The sequence below is a fragment of the Elephantulus edwardii genome, unplaced genomic scaffold, assembly GCF_000299155.1.
Source record: "Elephantulus edwardii isolate Elephantulus edwardi_28Jun2011 unplaced genomic scaffold, EleEdw1.0 scaffold00100, whole genome shotgun sequence".
NCBI classification, from domain to species: Eukaryota; Metazoa; Chordata; class Mammalia; order Macroscelidea; family Macroscelididae; genus Elephantulus; species Elephantulus edwardii.
In genome coordinates this window covers 1543908-1561885 of record NW_006399850.1, presented here as the reverse complement: position 1 = coordinate 1561885, position 17978 = coordinate 1543908, and the positions used below count along the sequence as shown (strand labels likewise).

The 17978-nt window shown below is 36.7% G+C and overlaps 1 protein-coding gene across 5 annotated transcripts in view; it reads left to right on the top strand.

Moving 5' to 3' along the window:
• The window catches only part of RALGAPA1 (Ral GTPase activating protein, alpha subunit 1 (catalytic)), a 391173-nt gene that overhangs the window by 71299 nt on the left and 301896 nt on the right, over positions 1-17978 (top strand). For all 5 annotated transcript variants that reach the window (XM_006891556.1, XM_006891558.1, XM_006891557.1 and 2 more), the window contains exons 5-8: positions 3420-3463; positions 4970-5147; positions 9847-9962; positions 13808-13946. In XM_006891556.1, the coding sequence (XP_006891618.1) occupies positions 3420-3463; positions 4970-5147; positions 9847-9962; positions 13808-13946 (477 nt within the window). The remainder of the gene's footprint in view (positions 1-3419; positions 3464-4969; positions 5148-9846; positions 9963-13807; positions 13947-17978) is intronic.

The following is a 17978-nucleotide window of genomic DNA, read 5'->3' as shown; positions in this document are numbered from 1 at the left end:
TCAAGCAAGACCCACACCTCACTCCATACACAAAAACCAACTCAAGGTGGATCATGGACCTAGGACTAAAACCAAGGACTATGAAATTCATTCTTCGAAGGATTGATTTCACTTCTCTAAGACTTGTTTTCTTGATAGGCCATGAAATAAGATTCAATAGGGCTTCTCAACTTATAAAACTAAGTTCAAAAAGGATATAAAGTAGCCTTTGGATTACTATCAAAAAATTAAGTAGCAGCATGAGGTCATACATTTTTTGTTACTAGAAACTTAGTTAAGGTGTGTATTGCTTCTGCAACAGCTCCAGAACGTCTCCCCTTTCAGATTAAATAGTCCATAGATAATCATTTGATGACTTTTTGCTCAGTATCTTTCTGATGTTAGGGGTGATCACTATTGATTTTCATGAAGTTAGTCTTGTGTAGAACATATGCTTTCCAAGTTTACATTACAGGAGCTCTACTGACCTGTTAACTGTTGTAGAGGTACTGTCGAATTGGAACCAACTCATAGCCGACAACCCAGTGGGTTTTCAGAGGCACTGTAATTGCACAGGAGGCGATCACCTGTCTTTTCTCCCATGGAGCAGCTGGTATATTCAAACTGTATGCCTTTGGGATGGCAGCACATCTCTGTACTACTAGGCCACCAGAGGCCTGTTGTTTTGTGCTCTCGAGTTGGAAGCAACCCATAGCTGACTTTACAGTGAGTTTTCAGAGGCAGGAATTTTTACTGGAGATTACCCATCCCGCAGAGCCGCTAGTGGATTAGAACAGTGTGCCTTTGGGATTGCAGCACAGCTTCTTCCATTAGGTCATCCGATCCCCACTACCTGAGGTCTAATGGTAGGGAATCTTGCTGCGAACCCAGAGATGGAAGGTTTGAATTCATTAGCTGCTCTGAAGGAGGAACATGGGCAGTCTCCTCCAGTGCAGTTTACAGCTTCGAAATCCACTGGAGGCTCAGGTATGAGTCAGTTCCCACTCTAGAGAAATGAGGGTTTTTATTTTTTTAAATCTACATTGTTGAAGCAGAATGGTATAGATCTTACTGATTGTGCAAAGGTATATTTTCTTAAGATTGAGACATTTCTATGGTTAGCTTCTTATTTATTTCCATTCTGTTATTGTATATCATCAAATGAGAACTAACTCCTAACTGACCCTTCAGCCTGTATTCAGGAACTGTGAATCACATAGGAGAAATTTGCCCATTTTTCAAATAACATACTGTCTGAGGCTTTTATTCTCAAATTGTGTAACTGTTCTTACCCTACACTTTCAGCCACCACTGTCACATAATCTTTGCCCCCTAAGCCTCTCATTTGCCTTTCAAGAAGCTTTTTTTTTTTAGTTTGATGTCCACGTTAATAAGCTTTTGAATAACTCGATATTTAAAGCAGACACACTTTAATTAAAGTGTTCTAAGCAGACTTCTGAGGAAGGTTTTGATTTATGGATTATTTCAAGGCAATAGTCTGGAGTTTTTTCAATTTTATTGGCTCCAGAGTTTTGGACTCCATTGAGAATTTGAAACTATTGTTTCTCCACCTACTTTTGATCAGGATTCTTACATAGAATCTAGATCAAATCACTAGAGAGCTAGCCAAGCATCTGGTTCTAGCCTTTGTTTTAGTTGGTTTTTAAAAAAGTACCTTTATTGAGTTATAATTTAACTAGGGAAAATACACTTATTTTAAGTGTACAACTTAGTGATTTAGTTTTAGAATATTTTCATTACCTCACGATATTCACTTAGATCTCTTTGCTATTGCTTTTCATATCCACTGCCCATTCATTCTTTTTTTCTGGTTTTGGTAGTTTTTAAATATTAGATTTAAGTATTTCAAATGGTAAGATTATTGAAGAACAATCAAATATTCAAATAAATAGAACCTATGGAGTGTTCATAAGTGATAAGCTTTATAGTTTAATTATAATAATTCTCCATCAACATTCCTATAAAGATTTTAAACAGTGGGCAGGGAAAAGAGTGTGCTTACCTAAAGGTGGCAACCTTCTGGGGGGTGGAATTCTGCAGCTCTGTGAGAGAAAGACGGATAGTCCGTGTATGCACTTACGACCTCTGAAAACTTGCTGATGGGTCAACTGTGAGTTGGTTCCAACTTGACGGTAATGAGTGCATATGATTGAGAATATATAGATGAAAGATAAATTGTGGTATATTCATGTAATAGAAGAATATACAGCAATTAAAGTAGATTAAACACATAATTGTTAATATATAGAATTTCAGAAGCCAGTGTTAAATATGAAGAGCAAGTTATAAAATGACCTGTTGTTAATCATATATTTATGTAAAGTTTTAAATATACAAGGAATTTAAATATTTTTTAGAATTTTAAATAACTGATAGCAGTATTTATTTGTCATAATATTAAAATAAAGAAATAGCAGTTATTTGTAAATAACTGATATAGGGAGCTTTGGTGGCCTCGTTGTGAGAAATTATGCTGCCAACCCAAAGTCACATAGTTTGAATCTGCCAGCTACTCCATGGGAGAAAGATGAGTACATTCTTCCTGTGTGATTAACAACAATAATAGTATGTACATGGTACAAATTCACTAGCTTTTCTATGGGAGAAATATGGGCAGTCTCCTCCCTTGCAGTTAGCTGTTTCTGCAAACCAGCTGGAGGGCCAGCTATGGATTAATTCAACTCAACAGTACACCACCATCACAATAATGATACATGTTTTGGTGAATGATTAACACAAGAATCTGGATATTGGTTTTCTTTAGGGGAAGGAAGGAAAATTATTTAGGATGATTTCATAGGGGTCTTCAATGATATCTATACTGTTAAATAAAATATTGCAGGTAGTGAAAAGAAATGAAATTTGAAAAATGGAGAAAATGTGGAAGCTTATTTTGGTTTTTAAGAATGATGGATATTTGTTAATATTATCCTCACTGTTGTGAGTTTGAAGTGTATTCTCACTATTTTGTGTAGGTTTGAAGTGTTTCATAATTCAAAAGAGAAATAAAGCTGTTTTATACTTTGGAAAACGAAAATTTGTGTAATGGAAATTTTTCCAAGTCAGTATGAAAGTTGTGAGTGTTTATATGGTTAACATAATGAAAGTTTCATTCAGTGAATTTTATTTGTATTAATGAGAAATATTTTGTTTCATTTTATTCTTATTATAAATAAAACATAAACAACCATTTCTATTAATTTTGTTTAATTTCGAGAAGCCATGTGTTGAAAAGGTGATGATATTGATATGCCTTCTAGCCTAAGATTGTGGCCACCAGGATCTATCCAGGTCAGCAAGAATAATTTAGAGTTTGCCAAACACTTGTTTAAAAGTGGTTTCAAGTCTAACTGAGAACGCTTGACATTTAGAAATAAAATAAGAAGATATGCATATCTAAGATTATCTTTTCCTTTCAGGATTGATATTAAAGAAACTCCTTCACACAGGAAACTCCTTGAAGGTAAAATGTAATTGTATTTCTTTTCTTTATTTTTTTTATTTCTTTTTTGTGCTGCTTTAGAAAATGAGGAGAATGTATATGCCACTTGTTTCATTATTCCCTTCTTCAATTTTTTACTCAAACAATGGTGAATTGTCTTAAGTTCACTTACTGAAATGAATTAATTTAAAATTGGTGCAACATACTCAGTGTGTTGCATATGAGAGTATACATACTAGGCTAACCATATCATTACTATTATACTTCTGCATGACTCATTCAGTAGAAATATTTTTCTGTCATACCCAGAAGGAAAAATAATACTTCATGCAGCAAATTTTTATTTTGTTCTTTGAACATTTTACCACAGCATTTTTAAATATAAAAGTAAACTGTGAGGAATCTTTATAAAAATAATTTCACAGTGTGACTGAAGATAATGTGAAAACAATGTATATGAACTTTGTAAGTAAACCAGTATAAAATAAAAATATATTTTCAAAAAAGGTTGATTTTATTTTTTCTCTCATTATTTCATTGTTCTGTGTTAAGACATCCTACTCCTAATAGCATCTTGGAATAGGCAAGGGAGCTCTGGTGGCGTGGTCCATAGGAAATTGTGCTCCTAAATCAAAAGGCAGAACCTCTTTGGCTGTTTGAATCCTGTGGCTTGGAAGGAGAAAAATGGGCAATCTCCACCCATATGATTTCCAGCCTTGAAAACCCAGTGGAGGGGTCAGCTATGAGTTGGTTCTGACTCAGCAGAATTGGTTTTTGTTGGTTTTTTTTTTTTTTAACATAGATTGGGTACTCTCACAGATTGTAAGTATTTCTGGCATTGATTACAGCTGTTCACAGAAATAAACCCACTGTTGTCTATTCTAACTCCCAGCAACCTTTTAGAAGAGTAAGATTTCCAAGGATATAAATCTTTGCAGAGCAGAGTATTGCTCCCATTGAGTGATTGTTAAGTTTGAACTACCTACCTTTTGGTTTGCAGCTAAATGCCATAGTATCACTGTAGTTCCTGATAAGGAAATGAGCACTCTCATATTTGGCATAATAAGCGAATCCTCATTACAGTCTTGCTTTTACCAAACTTGGCAAGGGATAGTCACTGCCCCTTTATCTTCATGACTCTTAAGTTAGTGTGGTGGTAATAGGAGAGAATAATAAAATGGTTTTCTTTCATTTTTCCTCCATGTAGAAATTACGGAATAAAAATTATATGATGGCTTAGAAACTATATTCATTGTACAGTGTACTTAGTTAAAACTCATGAATTTAGGTTTTCAGGCGTTTAGGGTTAGTCATAAATGCCAACCTCGCCTGCCCACCTATCTACCTCTTTGCCTCATCGCTTCCCTTTCATCTTCCTTCCCTTTGTCTTCTCTCTCTCCTGTGCCCTTCTTTTTTTAAAAAGCAAATCGTCCTTCTGTAATCATTGTCAAGAGAACTAAGACCTTAAAAGAAGGAATCATTTTCTTTACAAATAAAAATATCATCTTAACATTTATTTTATTTTAGATCAGGCGGGAAGGTGTGCGCCTTTTCTTATTATGGCTACAAGCTCTTCAGAATAACTGTAGTAAAGAACAGTTGTGGATGTTTTCATGTTTAATCCCTGGATTTTCAGCACCCCAATCTGAACATGGGCCTCGAACTTTAGATAATCTTATTAATCCTCCACTCAATCTTCAAGAAAGTAAGTTCCATTGGATGCTATTTTAAAATATTTTGTTTATTAAAATGTACATTTTATTAACTGGGTAATCCAAAACCATTTTACAGTTAGCTTAATTTCTGTTTCTTATGTGCCATCTCCTATCCTTGATTTAATTTGGATGCATATTGAAGTGTAAGTGTATTTTACTTTGTATAGTAGATGACTGAAATGTTACATGTAAATAGATTTTGTATAAATGCTAAATAGTATTTTAAGTTTTTGTTTAATTAATACTTTCAAACACGTTAACATAATTTCCACTTTGATTTGTTAGTGAATTCTTTAGCTTTTAATACTGAATGTTTTCGATACTTTTTTTTCTTGTTTGTTTCTCTCAATTATCAGTACTTTTGTTTAACTTGAAATGATTTGCTTTTGTTTTAAATATAGCTATATATACTTAATAGTCACTTAAGAGCAATAATTTGTCACATGTAGAACTCTATTGTGTATTTAATTTTATTTTTAATTTGTACTTGTATTGATTGAAATTTTGGGAAAAAATGAACTGGTAATACAAAAGTTTAGAAACAATGTAACACTAGCATAACATCTGTAAATAAACTAATTCATTGAAGGAAAAGGCAATACACAATCAGGATATTATCAGGACAGAATCATTAAAGAAACGAAAAACACAGAGGTCTAGAAAGATCAATAAAAATGAGAAATTATAGAGAGAAAAGGAAAAAGTATAATTATATTGTGTTATATTTTTATTATTGTTGTTGTTGTTGATTGCCATTGACTAGAGCATGACTCAGAGTGACCTTGTGAATAAAAGACCTGAAGCCTTTCTATAACTATCTCTTCTTTTCTCAAAGTTCATAGAGTCTCCTGAGGCATGTTGTTTAGGAAGTGGATGCCACTCCTGCTTAAAACAGAAAATATATATGAATGTTGTTATTGTTAGATCCCGTCGAGTTGAGTACAACTGATAGCAACTCTGTGAACAATAGATGTGAACACTGTGTCATCCTTATCATCTCTGATATACTTACTCCTATTGCTATAGTCACTGTGTCAGTCCATCTAGTTGACGGTCTTCCTCTTTCGTTGACTATCACCTTTTTCAAGAATAACCCTCCTAACAATATGCCCAAAGTATTTGAGCATGGAGCTTTGTCATCCTTGGTGCTAAAGAGCATTCTGGCTACATTTTCTCCATTTCATATATCTTTATTCTTTTGGCAAACTGTGACATACTGAACACTCTTCTCCAATATCACAACTCGAAGGCATTGAGTTTTCTTCTGTCATCCTTATTCATTATCCAGTTTTCAGATGCATAGTAGGTGACTAAAAAGGCCATAGCTTGAATCAGGTGCACCTAAGTCTTTAAGCTGACATCACTGTTCTTTGGCACTTTGAAGAGGTACTCTATACAGACTTTCCTAGTGCAGTGTATCTTTTGATTTCTTGATTGCTAGTACCAAGAATGTTGCTTGTGGATCTTATTAAGATGAAAGCATTGAACCTTTCTTTTCTCCATCTGTCATGTTGTTGCCTATTAGCCCAGTGGTGAGGATTTTTGAGGTGGGTTTTGTTGTTTGTTTTATGTTGCAATGTAGCCTTTGATCTTCTGCAGCAAATACTTCTCAAGTACTCATTTTGACTCAAAGAAGATTATGAAATCTACATAATGTAGGTTTATTGATGAATCTTCCTCCAGTCTTGATACCATATTCATTTGCTTTATAAACTTTTACTCAAATCACATAAAAAAGGGAGATATACTAATAGAACAATTTTAAAAATAACCCATTTAAACTATATAAATCTGCTTATTTACACATTTTATATCACTTTAAAGTATCAAATGATTTTAATTGTTTTTTCTTGTGTCTTTTAACCTGTTGTCATAGATTTTCTTTTGTTTTTTTATGATTTTTTTTTCAAGTATTAGTCTTAAATAAATTTGTGCATGGCTAATCCTTCCTTTTTTTATAAATCCTTTCCTTTTTTGACAGTAAAAGTTATGCTCTGTAGTCTAAAAGTATGGAAAAGTATATAATTGTGATATGTATCGCCACCTAAGACTAAGGCACCCTTGTAAAAGTCTTGTTTAAGGATATTTTTATGGTTTTACACAATAAAGCATTTATGATATGTTTGTAATGCATAGAGACTAAATTGTCCAGAAAATTCAGGTTATAAATGAAAAAGCCTTTATTCTTAGGAGGAAAAGAAAGGTAGAAAGTAATAGTAAATAATATAAAACAAATACCTATCTGCTAGCTTAGTAAGGAATTGCACTGTCAACTCAATGTCAGGAAATTAGAATGAGAAAGGTGGAATATCTCCTCCCATGCAGTTTGCAACCTCTGAAAATTCACTAGGGGTTCTTAGCTGGTTCTAACTTAACATCAGTGAGTTTTGAGAATGCCTATCATGTATTGTTGTGTTCCTATGAATGTTCCTATATTATCATAGCTGACTTCCAGTGACTTGTCAGCAGCTGTAAATCACATGGGAGGAGATTGCCCATCTTTCCTTCACAGAGCATCTGGTGTATTTGAACCACATACTTTTTCCATTGGCAGCACAATTCCTTCACAGCACAATTTCTTACCGCTAAGCCACCATAACTCCCTTATCATATATTGGGAAGCTCTACCAACATTCTTAGCACCAGAAGTCAGGAAATAAAAAAATAAATTAGACTGGGAAAATCTGCTGTCAGTGACTTCTCCAGAATGCAGAAGCAGTGACATCAGTCTAGAGACTAAGGTGCATAGGGTTGCTATGAGTTGCAGGCAGTTTGACAGCAAATAACAACAGGGGCCTAGCAACGATGTAAGTTTAGAAACTCTAGTGCACTTGATCCAAGCCATGGTCTTCTCAATTGTTTGCTATTCATCTGAGAGATGGTCAGTTAATAAGAATGACAGAAGAATAGATGCCTTTGAGTTGTGGTGCTGGAGAAAAGTAATGAATGCACTGTGGACTGCCAAGAGAACAAACAGGTCTGTCCTGACAAGAGTGAAAACAGATTGTTCCTTGGAGGACAAGGATTTTGAAACTCTGTCTCACACACTTTGGGCAAGTTTTTAAAAAGGGTCAGTCTTTGAAGAAGGATATTATGCTTACAAGAGTAGAGGGTCAGCACAGGAAAAGATGACCCTGAATGAGATAGATTGATAGAGTGACTTTGGCAACAGGGTCTGGTGTCAGAGACTAGAGATTGGCTCAGGATAGGGCAAAGTTCAAAGCCATTGTCCATAGGATCACTGTGACTCAGTGGTATATTATGACAACAAACAATGACCTCTTGTTGTTATGTGCCATGAGTCACTTGGGACTGATAGCGACCCTTTATACAACAGCCCTAAACCCTGCTCTATCCTGTGCCTATTGCACTGCCTCTGACACACCCATCCCAATTACCCCAATCACTAAATCAATCCACCTCATAGAGGGTCTTCCCCTCCTGCGCTGTCCCTCCACCCTCCCAAGCATGATGTCCCTCTCCAAGGACCTGTCCCTCCTTACACCATGCCCAAAGTATTTCAGACGAAGTCCCGGAATCCTTGCCTCCAAGGTGTAGCCTGGTTTAACCCTCTCTAGGATGAATCTGTTTGTTTTCTTGGCAGTCCATGGTACTCTTAATACTCTTCTCCAGCATCACAGCTCAAAGGCATCAATTCTCCTATCCTCCTTAGTCATTGTCCAACTCTCTGATGCATAACAAGTGATCGCAAACACCATGGCCTGTATCAGATGCACCTTAGTCTCCAGAGACACACTGTTGCTCTTGAGTACTTTAGAGAGGTCCCTAATAGCAGACTTTCCAATCTGTCCTATGTACAACAGAACAATGGCCTAGCAGATAGAAATTGTGTGGCCAACCCAAGGGTAGATGAATTTGAGTCCATCTGCTGTTCTGCATGAGAAAGATGGGTGATTTTTCCTTTGAAAAAGTGTTTGATTTACAGCCTCTGAAAACCTTTGCAGGAACAACTATCAGTTGCAAAGGCAGTGATTATGTATTAAAAAGTGAAATCCGTCAACTTAACTTACCTGCCTGGTATTTACTATCCTTCCAGTGTAAAACCTGATTGATTAGGGGTGATTAGAAATATTTACAAGATCCACTTTTGAACCATTATTTGCTTGTATTAGCATTTATATTAATGCTCTTGATTATTTTAAAGGCAGGATATGGAAAACATTCTTATTTTATAAGTTGTCTTTTTTTAAGCACGAATGAAATGCTAACCATTTCTTTTGGCAAAGAAATAGTATACCATACTTTGAATAAGATGATAGCTTAAGAAATAATCATGCTCATGATCTGAAATAATCAAATTGTCACTTTAATTGATGTGAAAGTGTATCATTGCTAAAGTTTCTCATCATTATGAGCAGATATTTTTCATGTTAAAAATATTTATTGTGAAATGGGAGCTTCTTTCTCAAATGAGTGGTGTGTATTCTTACATTCCTAGAGGATATCACATCCTCTTAGTTGGGGTTTCACAGAATAGCTTAACTATTAAACTTTATGATGGTGAATTCTTGGGCATGACCCCAGGTATGTTTAAAGAATGAATTATTAGAAAGATTTCTAATAGTATTAATGGTATAAAGGTTTTGTTGCGAAATTTTATTTGAGTTATGCTGTATTGCATTACTAAGTTTGTTTCATAATTATACTGTCTTTTTTTTCTTTGGATAGCTCAAGTCACTATAGAGGAAATCACTCCTCTTGTACCCCCACAATCAGGAGATAAAGGACAAGAAGATCTCACAAGCTACTTTCTGGAAGCACTTTTAAAATATATAGTAATTCAGGTATATATTATCTTTTTTGAGAGCCCTCTTTACTATCCTTTACTTGTAATTCCTTTTTTTCTGTATTAACCTTTATTCTGCATTAGTAAATACTTGTGGGTTGGTTTCTTTTCTCCCCCCCAACAAAGGAGTAACACACTTTTGCTTTTGAAAGTACACGTTAATGTGTCCTTTCTGAAATAAAAATCATTAGAAATGCTCATACACTTAGAAAGGAAACTGCACAGGAAATTTTTATAAAGTGAATGAACTCTATATGTATATCTTCATATATGGGACCCAGTTGAGCTCATTTTATATAGTTCTTTAATCAGCAGCAGTGGTACTTCAAGTGAAGAGCCAGTAGCTTTTTGAGTTGGAGATTGATAATACTCAGAAGAAAAGGATTGGTGTCCAACCCTTTACCATTATTATAGTCATTCACATTCATTACTTGGGGAGTTCTGATAGTCTAATGGCAGAAAGCTGTACTGCAAAGCCGAAGGCACGTGATTCATGGCCACGAGCTGCTCCACAGTAGGATGGGCAGTCTGCTCCTGTGTGAGTAACTGCCTATGAAAATCTACTGGAGGTGCAGTTAGTTTGGACTCTGTGGTACACAACAACAACTACTTAGTGAATGTTATGAGTCTGACAACCTTCTAGGCAAGGGAGCATATAATGATAAAGCAAATAAATGATATCCTTGTACTCATGGAGTTTATATCTACAAATACATGCTTTGAACCTGTAGGATTATATATGTAGAGATACATCTGGAACTTAACCCTTCTTAATGCATAGGGAAGTGGATTGTGGAAAAGATTGGGAGGAAGATATAATTTATACTTAAACCTGTTGAGCCTTTTGAATGTCTTAAGTTCAACTATTCAATACTCTGTTCATCTCTAGATAGGAAATTAACATATACTGGCAGATTTTACATACACATTTGTAACTGCTTCACATATAACTATAACCTTTTTGTGTTTGAAGTAAAAAATTCCCCTGCTCTTTGAAAGTTCACATTATGCTTTCCGCTTTTACAAAAGACTGACACGGCTATGCTTTCCAGGCTATATGAAAGAATCTTAAGAGGATTTTGGCTTTTACAAAAAAATGACAATAGTTTGAGGTAGCATTTAGTATTTGTTTGCAGTGAGACATTCATGAAACTGCACACCTTGAGCATACACTCAGTGATGTTGCCAAGCTCTTTCCTGATGAGCTAACGCTCCACATCTCAACACTGAGCTATCATACCTTTGAACTGTATCTGTAAACACTGTGTTCATTTTATTTTAGGTTTTCTGTTTTATAAAATATGATTTAATAGGTTAGTTTTGGGGTCTGATAATGCAGACATTTTTTACCATAAAAAATAATGGTAATTGCTTCTTTTCTTTATACTATTTCAGTTTAAGAAGTTTCCTAGGCACTTTACTTTCAGATGAAAGCTGTGGTGCTAGAGAATTGCATTGTTAACTGAAGACACATGGTTTGAATCCATCAGCTACTCCATAGGAGGAAGATGTGTAGACGCCTCCCATGTGAATTTTAGCCTTTGAAAACTCACAGGAAGGGTCAGTTATGAGTTGGTTCTGACTGGCAGTGAATTGTTGAATTATTTCCAGATAATGGTGGAAACCTGTAGGTCAGAAAATTTACAAATTTAATTTATGTTTGTTTTTTTTTAAATTTATGTTTTGAACCATGTTACCAAAGTCAAATTCTGATTTCACTAGCAGTAGTGCCTTTGGGAAACTCCTGAAACTCACTGTGTCTTTGTTTTCATGAGAAAAACCAATATATATCTCTCACAGACATATATAAAATTTAAGTAATTAATGCAGTTAGTGCAAAATGCTTACAAGAGTAGTACATGTAGAGCAAAGTGCTCTGCAGTGAAGAATTTTAACTGTTATTACCAATTTTTCTTTAAAAAGTCTATATTCCAAATTGATTTAAAAAATGACTTTACATTTTGAGATATAAATAATAAAGAACAAATTGTAGTTATCAAAGTATACAATTTATTTTATTTTTTTTCACTTGTATATACCCATGAGGAAGGGTAGAGGGACAGAGAAAGAGAGGGAGACCGTCAGTAAGATGGATTGATACAGTGACTGAGGTAATGAGGTTAGGTGTGTTGGAGACAATAAAGCTGGCACAGGATAGAGCAAGTTTCAGGGCTGTTATACATAGGATCGCTATGAGTTGCAAGAGACTCTGTGGCACATAACAACAATATACCTGTGAGGAGTTCTGGTGGCCTAGTGATAAGAAGCTGTGATGTAATCCCAAAACCACATGGTTCAAATCCACCAGAAGCTCTTTGGGAGAAAGATGAGCAATCTCCTCTCATGCAGTTAGGCCTCTGAAAACTCACTGGAGGGGTTATCTGTGGGTCAGTTCCAACTTGACACCAAACATTATAATCAACAACACATAGCTGTGAAACCATTATCACAAGATGGTGACCATATCTATCACCCGTAAGAGTTTTCTGTGATCCTTTTGTAAAATAATTTCTTTCAATCTCTCCTTTCCTGCTTCTAGGTGACCATTGGTCTCATTTTTTTCACCAGATTAGTTTTTGCATACTTTCATATACATGTATCTCCAAGTTGTTGTTGTTTTTATGTGCCGTCGAGTCGCCTGCGACTCATAGCGACCCTATGTACAATAGCCCTAAACTCCGCTCTGTCCTGTGCCAATCGCACTGTCTCCGATACTCCCATCCCAATTATCCCAGTCACTGAATCAATTCACCGCATAGAGGGCCTTCCTCTCCTGCGCCGTCCCTCCACCCTCCCAAGCATGATGTCCCTCTCCAAGGACCGGTTTCTCCTCACAACATGTCCAAAGTATGTTAGATGGAGCCTCAGAATCCTTGCCTCCAAGGAGCCACCTGGTTTAACCCTTTCCAGGACAAATCTGTTTGTTTTCCTAGCAGTCCATGGTATTCTCAATACTCTTCTCCAGCACCACAGCTCAAAGGCATCAATTCTCCTTGGTCATTGTCCAACTCTCTGATGCATAACAAGTGATTGGGAAGACCATGGCCTGTATCAGACGCACCTTAGTCTCCAGAGAGACAACATTGCTCTTCAGTACTTTGAAGAGGTCCCTAACAGCAGACTTTCCCATGGCAATGCGCCTTTTAATTTCCTGGCTGCTGGTGCCAAGACTGTTGACTATGGAGCCAAGCAAACTAAAGCTGTGTACAATCTCAGTCTCTTCACCATCCATCCTGATGCTGCCAATGGGTCCAGTGGTGAGAATCTTTGTCTTCTTGACATTGAGCCTCAATCCATATTGTAGGCTGCAGTCCTTGACACTCTGCAGCAGGCGCTTCAAGTCTTTAAAATTGGTCAAAGAAGCGAGCTCTGGTGGCATAGTGGCAAGATGCTGCACTGCAGTCCCAGAGGCGGTTCAAATCCACCAGATGCTCTGCTGGAGAAGGAGGGCAATTGCCTCCATTACCTGTCAGATCTGATTTGACAGTACACACACAAAAAAATATACATATAAAAAATATTTGGTCGAAAGTACATACAAATGTATTATATATGCATTAAAATGATACAAACCAAAATCTTTAGAAAATATGCTCTATAATACTGAAACCAAGTTTAGCTCTAGTATTGACAAACACAAAAATGTTTTTCCTCTTTGCACCTTCTTTCCCTTCCTGATAGGGGCATGAGAGAGTAGAGGAAAGGAGAAAGCAGGGTCTGGTGGTATAGTCTGTGATAAAAAAGCTTCATTAATCTTTAAAAACTTTGTTTAGAGCACCTAATAAATGTACTTAACAGATTTTTATTTCCTAGAATAATTCTAATGATTTTGTTTACTTTTAGGTAAAAAGCTTAGAATGGAAGAACAAAGAAAACCAAGAAAGAGGATTTTCTTTTTTGTTTTTGCATTTTAAGAAATATTACTTACCTTATATTTTTCCAAACATATGCAAGGAAAACAGCTTATATCATCCTGTACTTGGTATGTAGTCTCTAAAATTTTTTGCAACTATTAACATAAACTCATTGCCCCCTAAGCGAAACTCTTCTTCATTTCCCCTTTTCTTCTATCACTGGTAATCCCTATTAATCTTTATTTTCCATATCTTTGCTTATTTCATGTAAGTGAGATAATAAAATATTTGTCTTTTTCTGATTGATTTATTTTTTAAACTCAGCATGTATAAAGACTTCATAGATTATGGTAAAATAATATCCCATTATATATATATACCACATTTTGTGTATCTGTTCATTTACTGATGCACATTGAAGGGATCTTGTAAAAATGTGGTTTTTTTTATTTCATCCTTTGGAGAAATTAAGCTCCCAGAAATATTTGTGATTGTGTAAACAGAGCAAGGGCCATGTGAGGATGGCTATGCCATCCTTTATCCACTTCACAGAGGGGAACTATCCCCTTCAACAGTATCAGTAACACAAAACCCATTCCCATGAGGTTAGATGTGTACCTCCTGCTCAGATACCTCTTTTGACTCATCTCAACACCAATTTTACTGCTTTGCTGGGACCAAAATCCAAAGGGACAGCTCATAGACTACACAAAACCATGTTAGGGAAGTAAACAAAGTTATAATCCAGGTTAGTAGTATGATGCAGTCAGGATGGCTCCTAAACTGTCCTCTCAGGCTCCTCAGTCTTGAGTCTCATGGATTTAGGCCAGTTCTCAGGACTGCCAATACTGGCTCCCACCTCAGTCTTAGCCAGTACTATAAAGTTTTCAGTCCTCTGAATTATGGCTTCTCACCTCCAGTCCCAGTCCCCTCACCTCTAGTTGTCCGACAAACTTGAGCAAAGGCTCTTCATTCCAGTTCCAGTGGTGTAGCAGTTGCAAGGTCCCATCTCACATCAGGTTTCTAGTTCAGCCATGGATGCTGCAGCTGGAGGTGTAGCTGGAATAAGAACGTCTGGTCTCATACTTTTTCTTTTTCATCTAGGTGGGGAAGGCCTAAAACTGTGGCTAGCCCTGTTCACTTTGTTGGTGAGACTAGCCAGGCCTTTTGTAGATTGTTCAGACTGCCCAGTCCCTTTGTGGAATAGTGAGATAGTCAGTCCTCTTGTGGATAGGGTAACACACCCTATTCATGTAGTCCTGACCGTCCACGTGGTCAGTTCAGATTAATTCAAATGGCTGGGAAAGTCATATTGAAAGATAAACTCCACAAATTGTAAATTAAAATTTTCTATTATCATTATATATAAATTTTCATTATAACATAGAAAGAATTGACTATTATAGTTGTAGTATTTAAGTTCTATATGAATAATTATCATATAGTGATGGATTGGTCTAGGGAAAGTTACTGTTAGGGACCTCTCCAAAGTGCTAAAGAGCAATGATGTCAGTCTTGAGACTAACGTGTCCCTGATTCAGGCCATGGTCTTCGCAATTACTTACTATGCATCAGAGAGTTAAACAATGCCTTGGGTTAACAGAATTATTATTGATGCCTTTGAGTTGTGGTGCTGGAGAAAAATATTGGATATAAAATGGACTGCCAAAAAACCCAGACAGATATAACCTTGAGAGAGTGAAACCAGGCTGATCGTTGGATGTAGTAATTTTGAAGTTCCATTTCCATCTCAAATATTTTGGGCATATAGCCAGGAGGGACCAGACCCTGGAGAAGGACATCATGTTTGGAAAAGTAGAAGGATAGCACAGGAGAGGAAGACCCCAGATGAGATGGTTTGACCCAGTAATTGGGGTAATAGGATAGGTATATTGGAAACAGTGAGATTGTCTCAAGATAGAGCAGAGTTCAGAGCTGTTGTGCATACGGTCACTGTGAGTCTCAGGTGATTCAATGGCACGTAACAACAATAACAACATAATGATCATTACTACAAGTGGCTGCATCAAGATCATTGGGTTAGAAGCAGTCTATATATGGATATATTAATTTTGTAGAAAGGTGGTTTTATTCAAAACACTGATTGGCTTAGGCAGCTAGCTCAAATAAAACCCTTAGGAATGGCCCCAATTTTATTATTTTATAAAATTATATTTTAATTGTGATTTTAATGAACATTTACAGAGAAGTTAGATTTTCAGTCATTCATTATTGGACATTTTACCCCATCTTTGTCCCTTCTGCTGCCTCTAGTTCACTTTAAAAAAAAATCATTCACCGTTACCTACCTCCTTTCCTCCCAAGTCCTCTTTGCAATGATGTACCCTTTATTCTGGGCTATTATTGTTTGTTGTTGTTATGTGCCGTTGCATCGCTTGCGACTCATAGCGACCCTATGTACAACAGCCCTAAACTCTGCTCTGTCCTGTGCCAGTTGCACCATCCCAATTACCCCAGTCTCTGAATTAATCCACCTCATAGAGGGCCTTCCGCTCCTGCGCTGTCCCTCCACCCTTCCAAGCATGATGTCCCTCTCCAAGGACTGGTCCCTCCTTACAACATGTCCAAAGTATGTTAGACGGAGCCTCAGAATCCTTGCCTCCAAGGAAGCCATCTGGTTTAACCCTTTCCAGGATGAATCTGTTTGTTTTCCTAGCAGTCGATGGTACCCTCAGTACTCTTCTCCAGCACCACAGCTCAAAGGCATCAATTCTCCTTCCATCTTCCTTAGTCATTGTCCAACTCTCTGATGCATAACAAGTGATTGCAAAGACCATGGCCTGTATCAGATGCACCTTAGTCTACAGAGAGACACCATTGCTCTTCAGTACTTTGGAGAGGCTCCTAACAGCAGACTTTCCCATGGCAATACGTCTTTTAATTTCCTGGCTACTGGTGCCAACAATGTTGACCGTGGAGCCAAGCAAACTAAATCTGTGAACAATCTCAATCTCTTCACCATCCATCCTGATGCTGCCAATTGGTCCAGTGGTGAGAATCTTTGTCTTCTTGACATTGAGCCTCAGTCCATATTGAAGGCTGCAGTCCTTGACCCTCTGCAGTAAGTGCACAAGGTCCTCCTCAGTTTCAGCAAGCAGGTTTGTGTCATCTGCATATCGCAGATTGTTGATAGATTGTCCACCAATCTTGACCCCCCATTTCTCCTCATAGAGCCCAGCCTCTCGGATAATCTGTTCTGCATACAGGTTGAAAAGGTATGGAGCAAAAAAAAAAAAGAAAAGGTATGGAGACAGGACACATCCCTGGCGTACACCCTTCCTAATTTTGAACCATGCAGTCAGTGTTTCCTTGCTCTGTTCTGACTGCTGCCTCTTGGTTCAAGTATAGGTTTCTCATTAGCATGATCAAGTGTTCCGGGATTTCCATTCTTTTCAGAGTCAGCCACAGTTTGTTATGATCCACTCAGTCAAACACCTTTGCATAGTAAATGAAACACAGATAGACATTCCTCTGGTATTCCCTGCTTTCAGCTAAGATCCATCTAACACTAGCTACAGTATCCCTAGTACCACAACCCCTTCTAAACCCAGCCTGTAGGTACATATAGTTCTTAATTCCTTTTAAACAGTTCTTTTTTTTCCCATCTATTCCAATGCAGTGGTCATTATCTATCCACTATTATCCTTTTCTATCCCCAACCCCACATATCAGACTGACTTTAAAGTACAGTGCTGCTATGCAGTAATTGTCCTTTTGTGAATGAGATATTTCATTCAGCATGATATCCTGCAGGGTCTCCTGAGTGGGGTAATGGTTTATGATTTTATTAATTTTCAGTGGTAGTATTATTCTATCAATTTGTTGGCAGGCACTTTTGTTGCTTCTATCTCTTTGCTATTGTAAAAAACGCAACAGTAAACGTGGGTGTGCATATATCTGTTTGGATGTGGTTTTGGGTTTTTTAGGGTATATTCCTAGTACTGGCATTGCTGGGTTAAATGGTATTTCTGTTTCCAACTTTCTGAGAAAGTGGGAATAGCTTAAATCAATCAGAAACATATAAGTGCTTTAAAAATATACTTTTAAAAAAATATACTTTTTGCTTTAAAAATATACTTGTTTCACTAAAAATGCATTTTCCCCCTAAGAGCTACTTTTTTTTTAAGACAGCATTTTTT